Source organism: Octodon degus, unplaced genomic scaffold (genome assembly GCF_000260255.1).
Source record: "Octodon degus isolate 3935 unplaced genomic scaffold, OctDeg1.0 scaffold00026, whole genome shotgun sequence".
In the NCBI taxonomy this organism is placed as follows: domain Eukaryota; kingdom Metazoa; phylum Chordata; class Mammalia; order Rodentia; family Octodontidae; genus Octodon; species Octodon degus.
Genome location: NW_004524602.1, coordinates 18,053,967 through 18,079,655, shown reverse-complemented (window position 1 = coordinate 18,079,655; position 25,689 = coordinate 18,053,967). Strand labels below are relative to the sequence as shown.

General features: G+C 55.1%; 1 protein-coding gene across 1 annotated transcript in view; it reads left to right on the top strand.

The window, feature by feature from the left end:
• The window catches only part of Cgnl1 (cingulin like 1), a 123,637-nt gene extending 98,177 nt beyond the window's left edge, over nt 1–25,460 (top strand). The window contains exons 10-18 of the mRNA XM_023712661.1: nt 3,107–3,289; nt 4,260–4,430; nt 7,779–7,940; nt 10,159–10,248; nt 22,898–22,981; nt 23,173–23,297; nt 23,841–23,949; nt 24,194–24,357; nt 25,163–25,460. Coding sequence (XP_023568429.1) covers nt 3,107–3,289; nt 4,260–4,430; nt 7,779–7,940; nt 10,159–10,248; nt 22,898–22,981; nt 23,173–23,297; nt 23,841–23,949; nt 24,194–24,357; nt 25,163–25,298 — 1,224 coding nt within the window. The 3' untranslated portion in view covers nt 25,299–25,460. The remainder of the gene's footprint in view (nt 1–3,106; nt 3,290–4,259; nt 4,431–7,778; nt 7,941–10,158; nt 10,249–22,897; nt 22,982–23,172; nt 23,298–23,840; nt 23,950–24,193; nt 24,358–25,162) is intronic.
• The last annotated feature ends 229 nt before the right edge of the window (nt 25,461–25,689 follow it).

The window sequence follows — 25,689 nt, the reverse complement described above, 5'->3', positions numbered from 1 at the left end:
TTTGGTGGAACTGGGGATTGAACTCAGGCCCTTGCACTTGCCAGGCAAGCGCTTATTTTACTGAGCCATCTCCCTGGCCCCAGCCATCTCCCCAGAGCCCTAGGTCTTTATTATAAGGCTTGTTGGGTGGATTTTGTAAATGGCAATTTCACTGTGCTGCTGGTTAAGGCTATGGTGGCAACTGTTAACCAACTACCAAAGAGTTTGCTGTGTGGTTAGTTAGGACAGAAAAGGAGAAACGTCGGCATTCAGTAGAGACCAAAATCGGCACCTCCGTGTCATGTCCACACCCAGCGGGGGCACAGTGGTGTGCTATAGAGCCTCTCTTAGAGGGACTTCTCCTTTGGTCAAATGAGAATGTTCCCACATGTGGACATAGTGGCCAGCTGGGTTTCAGTTAGTTCTCATGAGGGGATCTCAGGACCTGTAGATCTTCCATGGCAGCCATGCTGTACCTCTGGATCTCTGGCATGGCCCTGAAAGCCTCCCTGACCCATGGCTTATGTGAGGCCCTCATTCCCAAGTGTGTCACACAGCTGCCCACCCTGGGGGCACAGTCTGTGGAAAGTTTGAGTCTGGCCTGACAGCAGATTTTTGCAAGCTGTGAAAGTGCACCCTCACTCTGAAATGCTTTGTTTTCTCTAAAGCCAGGATCTGGAATGTCGGCCTCTGTTTGATAGCGTTTTCCCACGCCTCTGTCCTTATAGCTGGTGGCAAAAGAGGAACTTAACCCTTGAGGAAAAGGAAACAGTAGCTGGTGTTCTTTCCACACAGCAATTTATAGCTCAGAACCTTCATGCCTTTGGCAGTCTGGGACATCTTCATATGTGGAAACACATTTTTTTTCGTGGTCACTGAATCCTGCAGTAAACTTGCGCCTGATTGGCTGTGGCGCAGTCAGCGTGTGGCAGAGGGACACGGAGGGTCCAGGGTTTGGCTGCTGTCCAGTCCGTAGTCAAGGTGAGGCCACCTGTGGTTCCGTTTCCAGGTGACTTCTGTTAGTGCCGGAGGTAAAGACACCTTTTCTGGGAGACACACAGACCCTTCAGGGAGGGCGTGAGCTCTGTGCTCCACGTGTCTCCTCTGTGACAGAAGAGCCTTTGTGTATGGGGATAGATTGAGAATGACAGTGCGCCCCTGTTGTCACCCAGGGTGGTATAGCGCAGGGGCTCTAGAGAGCAGCTTACCCACCAGGTTGCCTGGTCCTGTGAGCCCGTGTGCTCCCTCTAAGGGAGCCATCACTGGTGCTCTGTACTTGTCTTCAAGAACTCACGCTTTTGAGATAAGGGTCCCTGTTTGCTTCCTTCCACGCCATGGAACCATCTTGGTGTTACTGTGACTTTCCCCTTGTCCTTGGCCCCAAGTAGCTCTAGGTAAAACTGCAAACAGCAGCTCCAGGCGTGCCCGGCGGTGGCGGGTGGGGTGACTTCTGCTTACCTGTCTCTTGGTGCCTTTTCCCCAGCAGCCTTTGTTGACCTTGGTTCTCCATAGCAATTAAGCTCAGCAGCCCCACAGTATGGGCTGTCTCAAAACAGAGTCGGACTGGAAGGGCCCAGGGCCCAGAAGGCCCCCACAGGAGGCTTTTTGTTCTATTTCACATGGTTGGCAGGGTGAAGATGGCCAAAACTTTGCCAGCCTGAGAGTGTGGGGCAAGTGGGGAGTATTTTCAACATACCTGTGTTATCGCATGTGACAGCAACTCATAAACTGCTAAGCACTAGACAAACATCATCCGTGTTCTCTGCAGTCTCGGCAGGGACACCGGACTGCTTGGCCTTAGGTGTTCCTGTGGTGAGCTTGTGCAGTCCCAGGACTGGACCGCAGGCCCTCGATGACCCAGTCTGTGTTCGGGTCACGTTATCCTGTTCTGAGCTGTGCCCCTTGTTGCTGTCCTCAAGTGGATGTCCAACACTGAGCCATTTAAAGTCACCAGAATGCTCCTAAGAAGCGTTAGGCGTCTGTTTTGGACTTGTATGCCTAAAGGACACATGCCGAGGTGATTTTGTGAGAGGAGGGCTAGAGGGAGCCGGGAAATGCTGCATCCAGGGGGCTGCTGCGTTTTGTAGTAAGTGCCCGTCAGTGTGTGGCTCGGCCTGTAGCGTAACGTCCGCTCCACTTTCTCTGACAGTCGCCTTCCCTCTCACGCCTTCTATTCAGCAAGGTTGCCAACCTTCGGATCTCCAGATTCTTTTTTCTGCGTCTGAGCATAACTTAGGGCTCCTTTTGATTACAACCTTCTCTACCCGGGTGTGTCTCTGACCCATGGGACAGTTTTTTTTCCTTACGGACTTATTTTCAGCTATTTTAACCCTCAGAGCAATCTGCACAGCAGTGTGAATTCTAGAATATGGGACGTGGAGCTGAAGGTCACAGATGTCTTGGTAATTCTTCTCGTTGCTAGGAAGAAATATCTGGCATCCAGAGTTGAAGGGGAAAGGTGGGTTTTGGCTCAGTCTGTAGAGATTTTGGTCCATACTTGGCTGACTCCGAGGCAGAGTGGCCTGGTACAGGGCCATGGAAGAGGAGAAACAAGCAACGGCATGGCGGGCAGGTGGCGGCCCGCGGCAGGCGGCAGCAGCGAGCCTCCCTCCCTTTGTCCATCCGGGTCATAAGCTTACCGGGTGGGCCACACACCCAGAACTGCGGTAAACCAGCTAGCGATTAACTTATACCGCAACCCTTAATGCCACCTCCCGAAGCCCACCTGGAGCACGTGGGGCTTAGGGGGATGTGTAGACACAAGCTGTGATAGCAGGCTACGAGTTATGAAGCAGGTTTACATGTTCCAGCATTTAACTCAGCACTCAGCTTTTGAGCACAGACATTCGGGTTTTGGGACTCTGCAAACCCTGAGCCCAACAGCTTTGACCTGGTGCTGTATTCCTGCGTTGTATTCTTGGGCTTCCCTGTCATTCCTGTGGGTGTCACTGGCTAATTTAATGGGCTTTTTTGGTTGCTGAATGAATGTCAGAACCAACAAGGTGCTGGTGTGTCTGCAGTGGCTTTATTCTGGTCTTTCTCCCTATCACTGAAGGAACAGGTCAGGTGGCCCTTGTCCAGGCCATGAAATCCATGAAATCCCTCTGCTACCTGTTCCTGTGGCTGACCTGGGATGTTCTTCCTCTGCCATCTGCAGAGAGAACTGAGCCGGACCGTCCAGGAGCAGAAGCAGCTGTCGGAGAAGCTGCAGACTGAGACTGCGCAGAAGGAGCAGTTAAAGAGGTTGAAGAACGAGATGGACAGTGAGCGACGACACCTCAGTGAGACCATTGAGAAGCTGCAGAAGGAGGTGAGGAGCAGGAGGGGATAGGGTGGGCTGCCCCGCCAGGACCCAGGCCCTCAGGGGTTGGCTGAAAGCCGAGGAGACCTGGCTTCAGTCTAAGCACAAACCTTCCTGGGGTTCTTGGGGTCTTGAAGCAGGTCTTTGGGTTTGCAGAGTCCCATGTAGAAACTAAAAGGTGAAGGGCAGCACCCTGTGGATTCTTGGCCCCAGAGTCTCCTGTGGCAGCAGGCAGCAGCCTGGTATGGAAGCACATGCCTGTCCCAGAACCAAAGGCCACACCGCTGGGCAGTCTGGGCTTGCGTCTGTCTGAGCTCACCAGGAGCGCCAGAGTCAGTTTCAGAAGGCCGCAGCTGCCCAGCTTGGGGTGCACGCCTGCTCCCCCAGCTGCTTGTGGGGCTGAGGCAGCAGGACTGAAACTTCAAGGCCAGCCTGGACAGCTTGGTGAAACTCAGTCTGGAATAAAAAATAAAAGCACTGGGCATGTGGTTCAGTTACAGAGCAAGCGCCTCGGCCTCATCCTCAGTGCTGCACACAGAGCAAGATAAGAAATCCCAGTGGTGAGGCTTTTGGGATCGCCTGGCTGCTAGATGCTGCCAGGCACCTCCTCTTCATTGGCTATTTCATCTCTAACTAGAATTCCATTTGTGTTATTTTAACCTCTTCTGTAAGGTGTTACCCTACCAGTGTTTCCCAAGAGGACACTGCTGAGCCACAGAGCAGTTGAGGCCGGCCCAGCCACGTAGGGGACGTGGCCGAGCGAGGGTCTAACCCCAGGACCTTGTCCAGCTTGAGAGGAGGAGCTCGTGGGCTGCTCTAGGCTGGGGCCAAGTCCGAGGTAGCCCAGCGCGGAGGGGACGGCCCAGGGCCTGCGCTCTGTGGCCGGGGAGGAGAGGATGCTCCTGTGCTGAGCAAGGACCGTACCAGTCTGCTGTCCTGCGCGGCCGCAGGCCTGGCTCACACCTGGTCCCCTGTTCAGATGGCCGACATTGTGGAGGCCTCACGCATGTCGACCCTGGAGCTCCAGAACCAGCTGGATGAGTACAAGGACAAGAACCGCAGGGAGCTCGCGGAAGCACAGAGGCAGCTGAAGGAGAAGTCCCTCGAGGCAGAGAGGTCCCGCCTGGCCGCCGCCACGCTGCAGGACGAGGTGATGTCCGGCCCGGCAGTTTCCTCCCTCACTTCTTTCCTCCACCTGTCCTTCCGGCCTGCCTTGAAACACCACTGTGAGGGACCTCAGAGTAAGACGGCTTCGGGGCTGGAAGCCTCGTTCTTAGCCCCCCTTGTAGAGAGGGGAGGGTGCTGTTCTGAGACACAGGAGTGCCCAGCTCAGGGCGGAAGGGGACACAACTTCAGTGGGACCATTTGCTTGGCTAATCTAACATTTTCTGCTTAAGAAGTTCATCTGCCACTTTCGGAGCAGAAACGATGTGCCCTGCTGTGCCCAAGGGCTTTCTATCCGTTGTGTTTTAGTTTATTCCTACAGCAAGACCTGTAGTAACTGACTAGTGTTTTTCTACTGAAGTTTTGAAAATTCCAACTTTTATTGGGATGGGGGTGGGTAAGACTTTCAGGACAACAATAACAGGGAATAAAAGACATATTTTAGAATAAAAGACATATTTAGAGCTTATAAGTACTGAAGTATAAAGCATATTCCTGGTTTTATGTTTAAGAATAGAGCAAAGAAACCCAAATGTTAGCCCCTTCAAAAAAATGGTTCAATAGTGACCTTGAGCAAGTTACCCCGGTTTTCTGAGCATCTGTTTCTGTCTCTGTAAAGATATACAAAACATTAGTTAATGAATAACCACACGCGCTGATACCTGACAGGAGAGGGTCTGTACGCCTTGGGCCCTTGTCAGTGTAAGCTTTTCTTTAATTGTAAAGCTTTTTATTTTTTTTTTGGTTTTCCGCGTACACTGCCAAGAGTACTAAGATTCCACAGGAAAACACATTTTCTTTGAAAAACAAATCTTCAATTTCTTTGATGATCAAAGGGACGCTGCCCTGGAGTCCCGCTGAACATCAGAGAACAATGGGTATTTATTGCAGAGCTCTAGAGAGGACCCTGATCACAGACCCGCTCTGGCTGGGACTCCGCTGGTATAGGACTCTCAGGGAGAGCAGACGCTGACACTTTGATTCACGGTTTGCTTCAGCGTGAAAAAGAAATACTTTCTTATTTCTATAGGAAAGGGGCACAGGGCTCGGATGTTTGCCAGAACAGCCGCAAACACCTGGCGTGTTTCAGCTTCAAAAGATCGCAGTGTGGCGCTGAGCCATGCACAGGGTTCCCTCTGCTTTTTGCCTAGTGTTTCAGTGACGGTCTCAGGGCTGGAAGGAAACTTAACAGATCCTCTCCTTAGAATACCCGGCTCCAGAGAAGAGTTGAGACCAGGTAGAGACCAGCATTGCTTATGAAATTGCAGCTATTTAAAAAATTTTTTTTTCCTATAATAGAAAGAAAGATGGCCTTCCGTAGATTTTTCTCAGTGGCACAGGCTGTAGACCCCATCTCCAACCAAAAGTGCCTTGACTCTGAAAGGAACTGTTAAGATGCTGAAGTCTTGTGGTTGTGGAAAAGGCGCTCAGTTGTCACTCTGGGTCCTGGCCAGGCTCACGCCCAGCTCTGCCCTGAAGTGCAGCTCTCCTTGTGGAGAGCTCGGGTCGGCGGTGTGGGGGTAATCTCCGCCTGTGCTGTGAGAGGAGTGGGCTTGTCGCCATTCGCTCTGCAGTGTGGAGCTGGGGAAGTTCTGATGACGGCAGCCTTTAGGAGTAAAGGCTTCCCGTTCGCCATCTGTCCGCGTATTTTCTGAGGCCTGTGGAGAGGAGGGTGGGTTTGGCCAGCTAAAGGCAGCCGCCCTGCTGGGCCACAGAGCTATCTGCTTCCTTCTGATTCTGGGAAAGTTGTTGGAAGACATTGAACAGGGTGAGAGTGCTTTACCTGATGTGTTTGGGGCTGGACTGTGTCAGCTTTCAGTTTTTCAGATTTTACAGTATTTGCATAGATTTTACTGGTTGAGCATTTTTTAAATCTGAAAAAATGTGAACTGGTTTTTTTTGGTTGCGGGTTTCAGATTTTGAACTTGGGACCCTGAGCCCATGCCAGCTGTTTTCTCCTGGGTGTCCCTGGGGAGTGCTGTCAGCAGGACGGGCCCTGTGGGGTGTGAGGAGGGACCTGCACGGCACAGGGAACCTGGGGTTGGGGGGCAGTGCCAGTGCCGGAGAGGACCCCAGGGAGGGCGGGGTGGGAGGCCCCGTGGTGCCGTTGGGGCACCTTTTCGCCTGATGTTCACACAGCTCTGCACGTCGGCTTGGATAATTAGGCCAGCACAGTGAAAGAGGGAGTTTTTGTTGTGAGGAGTTAGCAGGGCCCTCAGCCTTCGCCCACGGCCGACCTTCGGGTCAGACCCGGGTCTCTGGAGACGTGGTCTTTGCGGCCGGGCCATCTGCTGCACGCCTCCGAAAGCACCCTCTTCCCGGCTTGCCCTGCTCCCGCTGCCCTCCCTCCACTTCCCCAGCTTCTCTGCCATGAGCGTCTTTCCCCCTCCCCAAGGGCCACTTCTGCCCTTCCCTGAGGGGTCCATCTGGTGACTTCTTAGACGTGCCTCCCCACGAACTCGCCTGGGAGGGCAGGGCAGGGGAGCCAGCCCTGAGCTGTGCCTGAGCTGTGCCCCCAGCATCCACCCTTCACAGAAGGGCAGGCCCCGGCACCCAGAATCAGGCTGTTTATGCGGGCGCGGTCTCTTCCCAGCTGTGAGCTTAGTGCCACCTTGTGGTGAGGAGCCCCGGGGTTAGGGGGCTGACAGAGCAGTGTCTCCTACAGAGCAGCGCCACTCTGCGCACTTATACCAGGTTTTGTGCCTGCGGGTTGCTCGGACTGAGTCAGCTTTCCTTTTATCCTGACTTTAAGCCCCTTTTGAGGCCAGGCGATGCTGAGCGCAGATTGTTCCTGGAAAAGCACTTGGCTGGGTCAGAGGCTCCCAAGAGTAAGTAAGGCCTGGCACCCAGAGTGAGAACTGCGTGTGGCTGAGTTACGGCGTGGGCACACAGCGGCCCACGCCAGCGCACTAGTGCCTCGTGCCCCAGGACTGCACAGGAGTGTTTGCGGACATTTTCTGCTACAGTACGTGCACGCAATAAACGCTGGAGCTGCGACTTTTCACGGGTGTGCTAGGACTGCTTTGTCAGATTATGAGCAAATCTGACTTACGAGTGTTCTCCCAGGGTGGAACCCGTCCGTCAGTCAGGGACTTGCTGCACATTGCAATGCCCATCAGCGCTGAAAAGGTTGAACTTACAAGCTAATGGGGTCGTTGCCTGTAGCTGCGCAGCGGCCTATTGTACAGAAATGGAAACTGAGGCCCAGAGACGGGCGAGACTTGCTCAGGGTCTTCAGGTCACCAGCAGGGCGGAGCCCACGGGGTCTTCTGTGCCTTGCGCGGAGGCTGTGGGCCTCTGTGCTCTTCCGAACCCCCAACTCCTGTCGTCCCAGATGCGCCTAATGGAGGAGGAGATTCGGGACTACCAGCGGGCGCAGGACGAGGCGCTCACGAAGAGGCAGCTGCTGGAGCAAGCGCTGCAGGAGCTGGAGCGCGAGCTGGAGGCGAGGAGCCACCTCCGAGAGGACCGCGGCCGGCTGCTGAAGCAGATGGAGGTCGGCGTGCGCTGTCCCGGCGGGAGTGTGAGGGGGTGCTGCGGCCAGGGACCCTGGAGTGAGGGGAAGGACTGCGTGGGTTTCTTGGCTGTTTGCTTTTGAGATAGGGTCTCACTTGGTAGCCAGGCTGGTCTCAAACAGAGGGCAGTCCTCCTGCCTCAGCCTCCCAAGGCTGGGATTATGGGTGTCGCCACCATGCCAGCCAGTGTGCCTGAATGTCTAAAAGCAAGTGTGTCTCGAGAGCAGAATGAATCACTGACCAGAAACACACGGCACGCACAAGCTCACAGGCACACGCACAAGCACGCATGCACACGCACATAGCCGTGTGCTCCAGAACAGTGCAGAGGTAGCCGTCAAAACAAGGCTTAGACTTGAAGAGAAGTTAAAACTGTCAAGGTTTTGGTAAAAGTCAGTGCTCAAGGTTGGGGACAAATTCTAAATTTCTGGGCTTAAGTCCTAAATCAGTGGAGTTCCTGATTCAGCTTTGCAAAAAACCAGAAATTACTTTTCAAAGCCTCTAGGAGATGTGGTCCTTCATAGGACCTGAGGAGTGTTGTTTCCACTATGGATGACGTTATTAGGTGGACCTCTTTTAGAGGCCAGGATAATCTGATTTCAGTTCTATGACTTTTCTGTGGAACTGCTGTTTGCTAACGTCGCTCCAGGATAGGTCATTTGCAGGCTAGTGAAGGCCAACATGGTTACCTAGAAAAGGAGTTTTCTAGGGCCCAGCCAGCCCATCGTGCAGTAGGAGGGGTCCTGGCCTGGGCCGTGGATGCTGTGGACTTGGGGCAGGAGGAGCCTGTAGATAAGTGGTTTTAGCTGAAGATTAGGTTGTCTGGGCATCCCTGCTAGAGGTTTTTTGTTTTTGTTTTTGTTTTTGTTTTGTTTTTTAATTAAAAAGATCATTTGTTCTGCTGACTTAAGAACTAGAAGTGGTAGTGTACTAAGTTGCGTTGGCCTTGTGCAATGTTGTAGATATTTCTCCATTAATGATAGGACGACTGGCTGTCCAGGCAGGAGAGCGTACTCCCCGTGTCTCCTCCCTAAGGTGGCCGGCAGGACCTTGCTGTGGCTGGTGTCTTGCCTGTGTCTTCGCTAGCCCTTAATAAATGAACTCTCGGGGCTCCAGAGCTCTCCATACAGTGGACATTTTCTCTACGTGGGTGCAGCCTTCGCAGATCCTTGGGGAATCTGCCTGTGCGAAGTGGGCCTGGGAGGAGGTGGGACCTGCATGAACAGCAGCTCTGGGGAGGACCCAGCTGTCCCCAGGTGGCTAGTGGGTCTCTGTTCTGGAGAGCAGCTTCCTAGTGTCCCTGTAGGTTCTGAACACTAGCAGGGAAGGCTGTTCGCAGGCTCTGTCATGCGCAGGAGTTCTGAGAGTTTAATCTTGGGTGCATAGGGCAACCCCCCTCCCGCGCTTGTCGATCAACTCTGGAAGTTTTGCTTATGTATGAATGCTGCTAGCCTGGGTGTCAAGGCTCAGAGTGCTAATTGCGTTCCTGGCTCTGGGCCTGCCCAGACCTGTGACACTCCTGCTGACCTGGGAGAAATGGACACAATGCCTATAGTGCCCATGCCAATGGGGGGTGATTTGGTTGGAAGAGTCTTCATATGTGAAGCTGCTTTGATACTCTTCCTTTTCACAGTTAGTGATACCAGGTTGGGAGTCAGCAAGGATACAAATTGATGACTGTTTACCAGAATTGGCCACTGCCATCCTCGGACTCCAGTATCCCCAGAGAGGCCGGTGCAGGAGGGGGAGTAGGCTCTAGGTCTCTGAGCAGCAGGAAGGCAGACCCTGCCCCAGCAGGAAGCCCCGGAGCCACGTGCTAGGCTGGCTCCTCAGGCCCAACCTTGGGCTTAGTGGCTAACAGGCTCACTTGTAACTTTTAAAAGTATTGGATGGATAGAGTGAAAAAAGATTTGAAGGCAACCTGCCAAAATATCCTTTGCTTTTATGTTAGGGTGTAGATGACTTTTTCTTCTTAAATGTATTTTCTACACACACCACTGCATTTTTACATCACCAAAGCAGTAAGATGTGGCTTTTAACATGACTGCCTTGCTTGGGCAGCGTAAGAAATAGTCACGTCTTGTTGCCAGACCCTGGTGACACTCGGGTCGCCTGTGCCTGTGGGGTTTTTCTTCCACAGGGCAGTCCTGGCTCCACGTCCTGCTCAGTGAAGTGACCTGCATTCGTTGTTTTTCCTAGGACAAGGTGGCTCAGCTGGAGACGGAGCTGGAAGAAGAAAGAAGCAACTCAGATCTGCTGTCTGAGAGGATCAGCTGGAGCAGGGAGCAGGTGCCGAGGCCGAGTGGTACCTGAGTGTCCGTGTGAGAGGGGCCACGTGAGAGGTTGCGGGCAGGACTTCAGGCAGAGCTGGGGGCCGTGCAGTGTGGGGATGGGGGTCCTGCAGGCCAGTCGACGTTGTCCAAGGCCGAGTACTTGAGCTGAGGCTTTAGGAAGCTTTAGTTTGTCAGGCAGCTGTGTGACACAGGCAGCAGCAGGGCTCTGGTAGGGCGGTGGAACTCACACCCCTGAGAGCCTTCCCTCGAGGAGTCTCCAGGCAGATCAGCCGTGTGCACACCCGGGGCCTCCCAGGCGCAGATCTGCTTGCAGTTGTGTAATGAGTGTCCCTTACATCCGATCTTCACGGCAGTGCTGTGAAGCAGCTGAGGACAGTCTGCATCCTCACTGGTGCGAACGGAACTAATTCCCAAGCTGCTTCCTCGGAGCCATCACAGGTTTCTGGGTTCTCCAAGTGGTTGGGCAGAGCGCTGGGGTGCCCCAGCAGTGGCAGGCGGGGGGCTCTGTCTCAAAGCTGGGATCTGCATCCTGTGAGCCACTTGGGACAAGGACTCGCAGTGGCAGGGCTGTTCCACTCAGCCTCCCATTCCTGTGCTTGCCTGGGCCTCAGTGGAGTCTCAACACCATCAACTTTCTCCTAAGTGAGACTGACACTTGCTAATTAAAAGAGTATTACCAAAACCTTGGAGTGAGGCTTGTCAGATAAAAGACTGAAGTGAAAGCTCTGAACACCAGTGGTGTGAGCGCCGTCTGTCCCATCTGCCTGTGCTGCTTGTTCACGCGCCTTAGCCTTCCTTCCCTTTGGGGGACAAGGGCTGGAGGTTGCGGTTCTTAGGGCCATGCTGTGCACTGGTTGTGCCTGCTGGAGCTGGAGCAGTCGCTGACTTCGTTTCCGTCTGCCTGCCTGTCTCCGGTGCCGGCTTTCTCTGCAAACAGGCGTGCTCCTCCTGCCTGGGCGCCATGAACTTAGAGGAAGTGCCGAGCCAGGGTCTGGTTTGTTAATGGCATGAAAGCTTTGGGTGCCAGGGCTACAGAGCTTTGGGGAGGCACCTGCCTGGATCCAGCACCCAGGAGGGAGCTCAGCCTGATGCTGGCCAAAGTTCTCGCCTTCTCTAAGTTCCCTCACCCAGCGGAATTAAAGCTGTTCTCCCTGAGCTCCTGCAGCTCAGCTCGGCAGCCTCCGCCCTCTGAGCACCCACAATAGCAGTGACCAGGAGTTGTTTTGCCAACCTTTCTTGTGACTTCTGCACAAGGGGTGGTGGGAAAGCATGTCGTCTTAAAACACCCAGAACACCCAGGCAGTTGAGACAGAATTCCAGCATCGTGTTTTACACCCAAACCAAAACACAGATGCACTGAACTGGAACCTGGCAGCCTCCCTTGCTGAGGCTGCCTGAGATCTTGCCCCATCCAGCCCCTTTCCTCCCTGCAAGCACGTAGAATTTGGGGAATGGGCTGTGCTCTGTGGCGTGGCCAAGCTCGATAGTGTTTGCACTGAGCCAGGGAGCTGAAGTGGGCCTAGGGAGGAAGTGAGCAGAGCTGACCTGGCCGGCCGGAACCTGCTCGTCTGGCACCAGCGCTTCAGGGCTCGGAGAGCCCAGCCTCCTGGAGCTGTAAAAGTGAGGCTGCTGGCTGAGGAGGTTCTGAAGGCTTTGCTACTTTCTAACCTTGCAGTGTGTCAGGAAGGTTGTGTAAAACCCAGCATGTCCAGTTCACCTTTTTTGAGGTCCTTCATTACATGCCCACAAAGACGAGCCCTGCAAGCCTGCTCTCTTCTGGGAGTCTTCAGCAGTGGTGGGGTGGAGAACCACACAGATTCTCCAGCTGCGTTACTGAGTGGAGCCTGAGGTCTGGTGTGACCTCGAGGTCAGCCCTGCAGACTGGGGGCGTAAGGGGTGAGAGATTGAGGACCAGGGCCCTTGGTGCTCTGGCCGGAATCGCAGGACCGTCAGCTGCAGAGCTGGCCCTGGGCCCCTTGTCCCAAAGGCAGCTCTGTCTCCCAGTGCATGCCGAATGTGGCGGACACACTTGCAAGGTCCTGTGGGAAAGCTACAGGTTCCTGGCCTGAGGCCTGAGGCTGAAGGAGCTGGGTCAGGTGCAGTAAGTGGCAAACTGAGAGTAAAGCAGAGCAGGGACTGAAGGCAAGGGGAAGCCAAGCGGCGTGCAGGAGGGACGGCCTCAGGTGGGGTAGGAAAGGAAGAGGCTGGGGGTGAGCTCTGAAGGCTGGCAGGACTGGGACCAACTTGGGAGCAGGAGTGGAACCAAAGAGGGCCGGACGAGAATGAAACTTGGTTGGTGCGAGCAGACCCGCTGAGGGGCGGTGAGCCGCAGGCATGAGCGGTAGGCGTGCTGCCGGCTTCTGTCAGGGACGGGAAGGCAGATCTGGAGAGGCAGGCAGAGGCTTTTCCATGCCTGTCCACGAGGTCGTGGGGAGCCATCGTGGGTTGTTGAGCACAACAGTGGGCAAAGGCACAGAGTGTGGTGGCAGACAGGTGCGCCCAAGTTGGGGTACAGAGGGCAGACAGGGCCGTCCTGAGGAGGGAGCATGCCGCACTCTCTCGTCCTGGGTTGCTCTTTTGCATGTCTGTCTGTGTGACACCCAGGACATGCCGGCTGTGCTGTTTTTCGTCCCCAGCCTTGCTGGGCCTTTGTGTGTGCGTGCTCAGGACAGCATTGTTCAGACTGATGGATTCTGGGAGCCCCGATGGACAGAAGGGCTTCCAAACCTCCCGGAGCCTTGCACTTTGTGTGCGAGTCTGGCCAATGTGAAGAACAAGATTTGGAGCTGATAAAATAACATCCTCTTTTGTATAAAAAAGACAAAGATCCCAAGGTGAAGAGGGTCTGTTTTCTCATACTTGCCTCATAGATGGAAAGGTTCCTGATTGCTCTATGTGGTAAAGAAACTTTGGTTAAATAGCGGGCGTCTTGCCAGCACTGGGTCTGTTTCAATCCTGAGAAATCCGTTTTTCTGCTTTTCCTACAAAAATTATGGCTGTTGCCCTCAGCAGAGAGGGACATGTGGTTGCCAGCACCAGGTGGGCCCCTTGGGATTTCCCCTGCTGTGATCAGGGACTGCGAGGGGCAGAGACGTGACGTCCACTGTCCCTGAGGTGCAGGGCCACTGCAGATTCTGCCCCTGTGGACTACGGCAGGGTCACAAGACCCCGCTGACCAGGTGCATTTAGGCCTTGACTCCCAGGTTACAAATAATGTCACTGTGTTTGGTGAGCACCTCGACCCTTGCCTGGCTCTTCACGAGCGCAGGTCCCGGATGCCCGTGTGATGCCGAGCTTGGTGGGCTCCAGATGTGCCCGGGGCTGCTGAGCCCTGGTGGCTGAGTGCAGATGGTCAGTGGGCTCGGGCCACACGAGAAAAGGTGCGGCCTTCTGCTGAGCATGCAGGTCAGGCACAGCAAGCCCCAGGGATAAGATGACTCAGACCACCCGGGCGGCTGGCAAGCAAGGAAAAGCACCAGCTCAAGCTGTGGTAACCTTGCTGCCTTCCCAGGGCTGGGTGAGGCTGTCCCTCTGCCGTGGCAACCGCAGGACAGGTCCCAGGGGCTAGAGTGGCTGGGGTCGGCAGTCACCTGGGAATGGCGAGTCACGTAGCTGCCAGTCAGGTGGACCAAAAACAAGTGCCCTTCACGGGGAACAGAGAGACACGAGGGGCTTTCTCCTGTTCGTTAAAAGGACGCAGCCCTGCTCCACAGTATGTCAGCTGCCCAAACCCCAGTGTGTGCAGTTGCTTTACCATGACTTTGTTGTGGTTTTGGTTTTAATGCCACCCTGAAAGTGCATGCCCCCAACCTCGTCACAGCCCAGCGCTGGACGCAGGAGAGGGGTTAAGTGTTGCAATTAGCAGTCATAAGTGTAGGAGTTCTGGCTTTTCATTAACCCCAAAGGTAGTTCGTCCAGCCCTGAGGGCAGTAGCAACTGACACAAAGCTCTGGAACCGACCTGCTGCTTCTGACCCAAGCATCAGGGTCTCACGTTCTTCTGTTGCTTTTCACTCAATTTTAGTGTAACTGCGAAGTTTATGCTGTGGGCGATACCGCTGGAGAGTGAACCGCAGACAGGTAGAGAGAAAGACGTCCTGGGCCACCTCCGTGGCCCCAGCCCGGCTGCCCAGCCAGGCAGTTTGCTTGTTTGTCTTTGTTGTTCAAGGGAAGAGGAATCCAGCTGGGACCATTTCCAAGTCCTCGGGCCGGCGCAGAGCCCAGGCGGTGACTCCTAGAATACTTCCGGCGACACGTCCTACTTGGAGAATTCTCCTTAACACACTGTAGGAGTCCTAGCCTAAGGTTTATTTTAGAATTTGTCATCTGTCTTTCTTAAAGAATTGTAAGAAGCCTATCATGTTTGTGAAAAGGCTCAAGAAAAACTGACCTTCTGATCCCAGTGGCTGTTAAGTTTTTTTATTTTTTTTTTAAAAATCTTTTTTTAAATTTATTTGGTACAGGGTCTCACCGTGCAGCTCAGACGCGAGGTGACCAGCCTCCTCGGCACTGGGATTGCCCGTGTGAGCCAGCATGCCTGGTTTCTGTGGCCAGCTCAGTGTGGGGCCAGCACGACATGCAATACCAGTGATGGAACCCAAGTCCTGTGCTTGCCAGGCAGGTGCTTAGACTACTGAGCTACTTCTTAGGCCCCAGTGACTGTTAGGTTTTATAGTACTTCACCTCACACTTCCAGGCCATCTCCTGAGATGACATCTGGGCCATGAATAATTGGTCTGGTTTTCTTCTTTCCTCAGGCAAGTTACCAAAGCAGAGCTTGGGCTCTCCAGGGAGGCCCTGACCTTGCAGAGGCCCTGGCAGGCACCCTCTGCTGGAGTCCCTGTGTGCAGGGACATGTGTCTTAGTGGCACAGTGTTTTCCAGCTGGTGGCCTTGAGGGATCTAACTGTGGCTAGGGGCTCTGGCTTCGAGGTCAGGGTTTTTCCTGAGCCCAGCGTTAGGACCCCGATTCCTCAGTCCGTGCTGGTGCCCTCTGCCTCGGCCCCTGGCCTTGGATGGGCTTCCTCCTGAATCTGTCCCCTCACCAAGAGACCTGGGTCCTGCCGGTCTGCAGAGAGGCAGTGGGGAGGGAAAGCAGTTTGGATCTTAGTCTGGAAGCCTGGCTGGGATCCCAGAGCCACTTCCTGCGGACGACTCATGCAGGTTCCTAGCCTCCCACAAAATCAGGATAGGGAGAGACTCCTGTCCGAGTTTGTGGTGCCAACTGTAGGCTCAGGTGTGAACTCTCCACCGCAGGGCTGGCCCAGCTGCTTCTGGTGGCTCCTGGGTGGCACAGCAGTTAGACCCTGACCTCTGCTTTGCTGGTCTGTGTCTGGCTTCTGATGTTTTAAATCAATTTATTTAGTTAGTACAGGGTGTCACAGGCATGTGCCACTGTACCTGGTTTTGGTGGCCGGCAGGGCGTGCCTGGAATTTGGGACCAGCATGGCATGAGGTGCTGAGGATCGAAGCCAGGTCCTCGTGCATGCCAGGCAGGTGCTTAGACTAAGGCACTATCTCCCCAGCCCCTCTGGCTTCTGATGTTTTGAACCTTGTCCTTCTCCCACTCTTGCTGTGGCTGTCCTCTGAGCCCCGCAAGCCCATGCCCTGAGCCATGAACACAGCCGTGCAGGTGGCCCTCACCTGTAGCTGTCCCTCCTCCGTGACCTTACTCCGGCTGCTCACGGGGCTGTTCTGGCTGCCTTTGCCAAAGGGCTTATGGGTTGACTCATTCCATTTCCTTGTGTGGGAACAAAGCCTGGATCCCAGAGGCAAGAGGAACAAGGTCACAGGCAGGCGAAGGCAAAGCCAGAAGGGAGCTGGCAGGGCTGTCACCTGTGTGTTGCTTCCTGCTGCAGGGCAAGGTGCCAGGCGGTGCTCAGGGCTGTGAAACCCCGTGGCTCGGCCTTTCTGATGCCTCCCCAGTGTGGGGCTCCTCCGCTGGCACAGAAAGCCTCTTCCGAGCGGGGGTGTGCACATGCATTCGTTACGCATGAACACCATGCGCGGGAGCATTTGCCGGAATTGGTCTGGTGCCTGGGCCACATGTGATCCTCAGCGGCTCTTGGCTGAGCGGCACGGGGCGGCCAGGCGGGTTCCTTGTGGGAGCACCGGCCGACCCTTTGCATTGCTGGAATTTTCCCAGGGATGCCGCAGGGAAACTGGGCTGCCCTCCTGCACTGAGACACAGTGTTTGCATATCTTTCTTGGGTACATTCCGGCCATTTAGCACCCATACAGACTGCGTAAGAACCAGGGCCGCAAGCCTTTCCATCTCTTCAGCCGTCAGCCATTTCTAAGTGCTGGGAACTTTGTGCTTGTCTTTTCTAGTCGTTTTGAAACAGGTCGTGGGCTGTGTTGCCAGCGGCTGCCCTCCAGTGTGAAGGCAGAAGGCGTACTTGTTCTTGCTCTGATCTCTCTGCTCTCGTTAAACTGCTTTCTGCCCGGCTGCCCCCACTGCGCTTCCCAATGTCTAGTGGCGGCCGTGCCGTTCTGTCCCCGGCACAAGGCTGCCGTCTCAGTTTCTGCCCAGGAGCACGTGTGGTATTTGTGCTTCTGGGTCTGGCTTACTTCACTCAGCGTAACCACTTCTGTTTCCGTCCCAGTGCTGCCAGTGACCGACTGCCGCTCTTGGCATGGGCAGAGAGTATTCTACTGGGTGCCCGCGCTCAGCATTTTCCTCATCACTCACTGCGGGCCGCCTTCGTTGAGTCCATAGTTTTTGGGTCCCACTGGATCGCCTCTCTTTTACTCTTAAAAGGGCTGACCAGAGAGCTCAGCGGACTAAAGCACCTGCTTAGGAGGAGCAGAGAAGGGGATTTGGTCCCTGGCCTGCCGTACCGGCCCTGCCCCCAGGGGGACACTGAGACACAGCTGAGACTGGGGGTGGTGGCACACATGCTTGTAATCCCAGTGCTTGGGAGGCTGAAAACAGGAGGATCACTACAAGCTCTAGCTGTGTAGTGAGACCCTGTAGACCCTGTCAATACATTAAAAAAAAATCCAGAAACTCTTAAGTTTATTTGTATTCTGGGTTTCTCATATAAGAGAAATGAATCAGTAATCAGACTTTTTGTGTTTGGCTTATTTCATTTAGCTTTATGGTCTCAAGATCTATTTTCCTACAATAACTCACATTTATCCATCTTTGTGGCTGAATAATATTCCACTGTGTGTATATGCCGCATTGTCTTTACCCCTTGTCTGTTAGTGGGCTTCTGGGCTGTTTCTACAGCTGAGCTACTATGAATTGTGCAGCTGGGAGGACACGCGAGAGAGGTCACATGGACTTGACAGTTAATGTTTTCTTTTCAGGATGTTCCATACTGATTTCCACAAAGATTGAACCTGTTTCCATTTCTACAAACAGTGCAGAAAGCTTGCTTTCCCTACATCCTCAGTAGAGTCTGAGGTCTTTTGTTTCCTTACTGACGGCTACTCTTAGCTCGAGTGAGGTGGAATCTTGGAGGTGTTTTCCTTTACAGTTTCCTTGTGGCTGAAGATACCGTGCATTTGTGTTCTTCCAGTTCTCGCTGGCCATCTGTACTGTTTTTGAGAAGTGCCTGTTTAACTCACTTTCCCACTTCTAATTTTTTTTTTTTTTTTTTTTTGACATACTAGGGATTGAACTCAGGCCCTTGTGCTTGCCAGGCAAGCGCTTATTCCACTGAGCTATCTCCCCAGCCCTCAGTTTCCCATTTCTGGATTGAGGTCTTCATTTGGGGTCCATTCTTTTGAGCTTTTCTAGCTCCTGCTCGCACGCTCTTGAGCTCTGGCCGTGTGGGGTGTCAGTTTCTAGCCTTTTATTTTCAGCCTGCGTTTCTTTGCAGATAGTCTGTCTTTTGCAGGCAGCATGTAGCTGGGTTTTATTTTCCCGCACCCATGCTGCCAGCCAGTGTCTTCTGGTTGGGGAATTAGGACTATTTACGTTGAGTGTTGCTCTCGAAACATATTTACTGGACTGTCTCTGTCTGAAAGGTCTTAATTTTTCTGACAAGTTTGAAGGAAAATTTCAGGTTCAAGTAATCTGGATGGATGATTATGTTCTTTTAGACCTTAATAGCCTTCAGCCCCTCCTGTTCAGATATCTGCTGCCACTGCAGTGGGTTTACCTTGTTACTGGGTCTGTCTCTGTATTGGCTTTAGCGGTCTGCTTTTCTGACTTTCGACTGTGATGCATTGCAGAGAGGTTCTTTTTTGGTCGTGTGTGTTTGGAGTTCTAAATGCCTCATTTTTCTGAGTTTCTGTTTCATGCTCTGCATTTGAGAAATTTTCTACGTGATTTTGAGAATACATTTTTTAGACCTTCCATTCGATTTCATCGCCTGCCTCAATCCTTACCGTCCTTAGGGTCATGGAGGAGCTCGCGGCCAGCCCCTCGCGGTTCTCCGAGTCCTGCCGGGTGAAGGCCTGCTGTGCGCCTGCCCCAGAGTCCTGCTGCGCTCCTCTGTGTCTGCTCCCGCCTGCCGCCGAAGCGCTCAGCCGAGTTCTTCATTTCCAGGACCTCTTTACTGACATGGTCATTACCAGCCCACATTGTCTTCCATGAATCATTCAGCTCTTTATTTGTATCTTCTTCTTTAAACTCACTCATCGTCGTGTTTATTGAATCATTTAACTATTTGTTTGCATCTTTGAGCTTAGTGAACATCTTAGTAATCGCTTCATTCATGTGTTTGTTTGACTTTGGTCTCTTCGGTTATTTTGGTCTTGGTGTTTGGTATTTGGGAGCAGGGTCTCCCTACATAGCTCAGGCTGGCCTCAGACACCGATGGTAGTCCTCCAGCCCCAGCCTCTGAGTGCTGCGATCACAGGTGTGTGACAAACGCCCAGCCTCTTCAATTAAGTGTTTGATTTTTGGACTCTTTGGAAATTCACCCACTTCAGTGCCTGGGACCTCAGGGAGTTAGGAATTTTTGGAGGCATCTGGTAGGGTTGTTTTTCATTATTCTGCTTTTGTGCTGAACGTTGTAGGTTAGGTAGGCTAGAGAGCCCTGGCAGTATCTGGAGCACAGGGTTCTCCTGGGACGTGTTCAGTGCCGTCAGCTGCGTCCACCTGTCCAAAGAGCCGGGTTCAGGGCCTATAGCAGTTCCCAGTGTCAACAACATTCGGAGACACAATCTTGTATCAATACTTTATTTATTTAGCCTTTTTCAGACTGGGTCTCTCTGTGCAGTTCAGGCTGGCCTTAAACTCACTTTGTAGCCCAGGCTGGCCTTGAACTCACAGCGATCCTCCTGCTTCAGCCTCCCAAGTGCTAGGATTACAGGCACGTGCCACCATACCTGGCCCAATACTTGATTTAAAACTTTCATTCATTTAAAAAGGTTTTTTTTTTTTTTTTTTTTGGACACCAGGGATCGAACTCGGGACCTTGCACTTGCCAGGCAGTTAAAAAGTTTCTTACACCATCAGTGACCCAGTAAGTTGAATAGCAGCAATGAAGACAGGCTGAGAACTAGAAGAAAAGGGGAAGGGGAATCGAATAAAATGAAATCAGATGACATAAAATTGAAAAAGAAGAAAAAGCAATGAGAAAATAGAATTTGAAGTTTTGTTTTGTGTCTCCAGTCAGGAGGTAGAAGGGAAGTGAGGTCTGTAAGGTCATGTGAGGGGCAGAGAAATGAGGAGAAAGACGTACGTGGGAAGTATGAGGAGCTCGTGGGCTTTGGACATAGTTCAGCACACATCTCCACCTTGAGAAACCCAGCGTTGGAAGGCTCGGGTTGTGGCCCTTGCTGTTCAGTAGACCGCTGCAGATCGCTTGCTGATTGGCACGTGGAGCCCCACCCCCACGCAGCTTCAACTCGATGAGGCTTTTGAGGGACATTTTGGCTCTACTCGTAGGGCTCTTGTAATTTCTTTAGCCATCAGTTGGTCGCTTGGACGCCTGAACCCACTTTCGTGCCTCGGCGCCAGGGTCGTGGTTCCTGGGCCGCAGGCTTTTTGGAGATCCCCCATCACTGTAGGGCTAAGGAGACCTGCAGGCCTGTTGCGGCAACAGCCCGAGGGACGGGGCCTTTCGCACACCCCACGTGGAGCACGGGCCTGGCGCCGGTAGCAGCGGGTTTGGAGCGCAGAGGGGCACTCTCCTGGGCTGCAGTGTGTTGCAGCCTCTAGGGAGGTGCAGCAGCCAGCTGCTGTCTTCTGCACATAGCTCAGGGGGTTCCAGGTTGCAGCAGCTGTGGGTCCAGACTCAGTGGGCTGCAGAGAGGATGCTCCTGGAGGAGCCTTCCAGGGCACTGCCTTAGCGTCAGGGCTTGTGGTGTCCTGGACGAGGGGTGCAGAGAAGACCCGTCCCAGGTCCGGCAGGTTGAAGATGGGTGCTGCGCTCCTCAAGCCGCAGCTGTGGGTGGGAGTGGCCGTATCGGGGACTCTAGCAGGAAGGGTCTGTGGCGTGGCACTTTCAGTGCGAGAACACGAGAGGCATCCTTCACCTTGTCACTGGGGACACAGACCCGCCTGGGTGGTGATAAGAAGGATTTTGTACCTGAAGCGACATCCTAAGGCCAAGACCTGGGCGGGAGACCTGGCCTAGAGCTCACCAAGAGGTGCAAGGACCACATGTACCAGGGTTCTTGCAGCTGTAGTTCTTGGTGGAGAGTGAGGGATGGAGGGCTTCCCTGGCTTGGGCGGGTCTGTGCAAGTGGAGCCAGAACTTCGCAGAGGGAGCTGCTGCCCCAGGCTGGAGAGAACCCATTATGCGTGCAGGAGGACTCTGCCAGGGGTTCGCATCACCCACCAGGCCATGCATGCTCGGTTGGCCCCGAGGCCAGGGTGGTGTTGCCCTGCTGTGTAGTTCGATCCTGGGGGTTGAGAGAGGCCCAGAGGGAGAAGCTTCTCTGGGGCACAGGAGTCCCTGAGAGGTCAGCCAGCTCCCCAAACTGGACTTGACACTGGTGAGTGTGATGGCGCTCTCCTGCATCACGACTGCGCTGCGGCCTTGGTGGGGCTTCTGGGGCTTTCCTCCTTCCCCAAGGCTGGCAGCACTGGCAAGGAGCAGGGTTGCAGGTGCCACACATGTCACTCTCTCCTGTGGGTCACCTGTCTGACTACGCTGCGTGGCACCCCGGCACCCCTCAGGCTCCTCCCTCCCTCCCTGCTGGGAGCACTTTGTGCTCTGCTGCCTACCTGACAGGTGGGCTAGACGCAGGACAGCTGGGTGCCGCCCTCCCGTGCTTTGTTCCAGGTTACAGCTGTGTCTGCATCGAGCTCCCTTTGTGTCCTTTGCTCTCGCTGGGTCTCTTGAGTGATGCAGAACAGCTGAGGGGTGGAGGTGGCATGGCTTGGCCTGGGCTCGAGGCCAGCTGCCTCCCTGAACCTTTGCTATATCCCTGGGCTTCAGTTTTCCCTGCTGTGAAATTCCAAACCCACATGACTTAGAAGGCTGAGTCCAGGGATTCCTGAGTATAACCTTTTCATTTTTCTTCTTTTTTAAAGAAAAAACCAGGGATTGAACTTGGGACCTTGCGCTTGCCAGGCAGGTGCTCATGCCCCGCGCTATCTCCTCAGCCCCAACCCCATATGTACCCGCCCTCCTGCACTGCCCAAGGCCCACCCCTGGGCCCTCCTCATCCGCCATCAGCCTGCTTGTTTCTCATGCCAAGTTGCTCGCTCTGGGCTGGACACTGTGTGCACACTGAGGCCAGGTGGGAGCCAGGGAGCAGGCACAAGCCCGGCCTGTGTGGGGTCTCCCCACCATGCCCAGCCCCCATCGCCTTGCTTAGTGGGGATTGGGAAATGTGGGCTTGTCTTTTGCTCCATCAGGTGCTTGGGCAGGGAACAAAAAACTCAGCTTGGTGCTGGGCCAGAGGAGCCTGTCTCAGATGCTCCCAAGACCCTGTGTCTAGGCCTTCATGCATGTCTCTCGTGGCCATGTGGAACCGCAGAAGTGCTTACCCAGCCTTAGAAGGAAGGGACAGTTGTGCTGTGCTGGCCTTGCTGCCCCCGGAGTCTGGTGCGGCATTCAAGCTGCTCGGTGGTGGTTCTGCGGGTGGATGTGGCCCCTGCTTCCACACTTTCACTACTATGGAGCCCCTGCTGCGGGTGCAGCTCCTTTCCCACCTACACGAGGACACTGGGACCCCCACCAGCCCTAGAGTTGCACAGCATTCCCACTTATGTTTCTGCACCATGTTGGGAGACCTCCTGTCAGAGACCTGCAAGTGGGGAGACCCAGGACCAGGAGACTTGTGGTCTCGGAGCTCGGGGGTCCAGAAGCCTTAAGTCAGCGTTGGTGGAGGCCCCTGGGGGACCTTGCTCCCGCCTCCGGGTTCCCGGTGGCCCAGGCCTGTGGATGCGGCCACAAGCCTCCTTCCTCATGCCCGAAACAGAAGTGGGGACACTGGTGGCCCCTAGGGTCGGAGTGTCAGTGTGTCCTTTCCTGCATGCACCCAAGCACACGGTTCCGCCTGGAGCAGCAGGGGTTGCTGTGGTGAGGGCTGCTGTTTGAATTGTGATCTTTGCCGTCATGGAGCAGCCAAAAACATCTCAGAAATAGTCCTGCTCTGGGCAGATGGCTGAGAAGCCGGCTCGGGGTTGGCCTCCCTGAGGGAGACCAGCTCGGTCATTGAACTCAGCCCCTGGGAGCCTCTGCGCATGCAGGCTGCCAGTCAGCCCCTCTGACCTCGGCTGCTCTGCTTGTAGATGGAGCAGGTGAGGAACGAGCTTCTTCAGGAGCGAGCTGTGCGACAGGACTTGGAGTGTGACAAGATCTCCCTGGAGAGACAGGTGAGGGCGCAGCCCGAGTCCCCTCCCCTGCCCGGCTTTGGCGCTCGGGAGCGGCACACCCATGGCATGAGCCTGCGAGTCCCAGGACACTGGGAAGAGTTTCTTCAGGCTTGTGGGCGAACGGCCTGCTAGGACACCGCACTCAGAGAGCGCGTCAGACAGGGTGCCCACACGTCCCATTTCGGTTCCAGAACAAAGACTTGAAGAGCCGGATTGTGCACCTGGAAGGCTCATACAGGTCCAGTAAGGAAGGGCTGGTGGTGCAGATGGAGGCGCGGATCGAGGAGCTGGAGGAACGCCTGGAGAGTGAGGAGAGGTGCGCGGCCCCCTTCCATCCTGCAGCATGGGGACGGGGCCCTGGCCACTGTCGGTGGTGGGCGGGTCCGGGGGGGGGCGGGAGGAAGCGAGGCCTGTGGCCGCTCCCTGCCAAGCCCAGGATTCTCTGCGGGGCGCTCTCTGCACACCTGAGGACCAGCGCCAGGATGAGCGTGACCAGGCTTAGCTCTTGTTCGTGACCCCTCAGCTTCTGGAAGGCGTCGCACATGGCACAGGAGTGTGACCCATAGGACTTGGGGGCCCATGCTGGCGAGGGCTGGAGTAGACCCGACACCGGCTGGCTGTGATTCTGTGTCAGAATCAGTGAGCTCAGGACCGTTCCGGTCCAGCTGAGCTCCTTGCTGGCCCCATGCCTGGGCAGGTCCCCCTTCTAAGCCCTGTTCTGCCCTTTGCTCCTGTGTCTTCTCTTACCCTGAGCTCCAGTTGGCCAGGTGCCCATGGCTGGTGGGTCCCCCACTCCGCAGCTACTGCCTCCCTCTGGTGGAGAATGAGAGGTGCCCTGTTCTGCTCCTCACCCCTGCAGGGACCGCGCCAGTCTTCAGCTCAGCAACCGCAGGCTGGAGCGGAAGGTGAAGGAGCTGCTGATGCAAGTGGATGACGAGCACCTGTCGCTGACCGACCAGAAGGACCAGGTGTGGAGTCTGTTCCCATCTCAGGCGGGGGCAGTGGGAGGAGGCCGCGGGTGCCTGTAGGCTGGGCCGTCGCCGCCGCCTCTGCTTGCTTATCCACGCTGCTCACAGAACAGGGAATTTCCACAGTCCTGGAACAATAACCTTGACTTTCAGAAACCATTAGACCAGTTCACCAGGGGGAAGATGGCGCCCCCAGTGTCAAGCTGGTCTCTCACACCCTCAGCCACCCTCTTTCCTGCTGCAGCTGAGCTTGCGCTTGAAAGCGATGAAGCGGCAGGTGGAGGAGGCCGAGGAGGAGATCGACCGGCTGGAGAGTTCTAAGAAGAAGCTGCAGAGGGAGCTGGAGGAGCAGCTGGACCTGAACGAGCAGCTGCAGGGGCAGCTCACCTCCATGAGGAAGGACTTCAGGTAGGCACAGGTGGTGGCCACGGAGCCAGGCGCCCGTCCCCAGCGTCCGAGGGTGCTTGCTGCCTTCAGAATGCTGCCTTCACAGACCAGTCCCCACTGCTGCCTTCAGGGCATCCCATGCTGCAGACGAGTGGCTTGGTCCAAGGTTTAGTGGGGTCCTGTGTGCGCCAGCCTTACAGCAGGGTCAGCTGAGCAGAACGGACCTTGTGGACATAAGGGCAGCCTAAGGCTGTGAGCAGATAGGTCAGTGTAGGCCCTGCCCATTTGGTCTGAGTGAGGAAGTTCTGATTTTTATCCTCAAAAAGACTGTGCTGTCCCAAGCTTCCCTGGCCAGGAGCCAGGACCAGGATGGCAAGGCCTACAATGGGCCACTTCCTCCCCCAGGGCTAGTGCTGGGCTGAGACCAGGCCCGCACCCACCCGTGCGCACACCGTTCCTGGAGGCCAGCGCTGCCCCTGGCTGCCCAGGCGGTGTGCTCAGCCCACGGAGGGTGTGCCCACACGGGGCCTGTTCAAGGACTTAGAGCCTGAGGTCAGCGCTGGTGCGTGACATTTAAGGGGCCAGAATGGATCTCATTGTAGTACAACGGGAATTTAGTGCCAGATTTAAAATGTATTGCCTGTGATTTGGTGGGATGATGGCCCTGTCAAGCCGTGGCTGGCGACACCAGCTTCCGTGGCAGGCTTGTGGGAGGTGAGCGTGCTCCCAGGCACCTGAGGGGTGGAGGCCAGGAGCCCGTGGCCCACTCCACCACACAGCAGAGAGCGCCAGGCCCAGGACGGACGCGCCTGTGCTGTCTCCGCAGACTGAAGAAGCTGCCGAGTAAAGTGCTGGACGATGAGGACGATGAGGATGACCTCAGCACCGACGGCGGGAGCCTCTACGAAGCTCCGCTGGGCTTCGCCTTCTCCAGGGACAGCGCCGTGGTCAGCCAGACCTAACCCGGCCCTCCCTGCTGCCGGGCCTCTGCAGCACCCCCGTGGGAGGTAGCGGGGATCCGGGGGTGCTGGCCACTTTGACGTGGCTCCCTGGGTCTCCAGGGCCTGGTAGGGAGTCACCACTGCACCTGTGTGGGGAGAGGCGCTCGGTGGGCTGGCGTCTGCTCCTGCTTCAGCGCCAGGTGTGGGGAGGGAGGGGCGTGCGAGCTGCAAACCAGGCCTGCGCGCGGACTGCTGCAAACCCCTTTGGACCATCCCACCGCCTTTTAGGTGGGCTCTTTGTAAAGTTCACGTGCGACCCCGAGCATTGTTTTTAAAAACTCTAAGCTGCTAGGCTTCGCTAAGAAGTGGAGGTGAGAGGCTGTGAAGAACGCGGACCACTTTGGAGACCAGA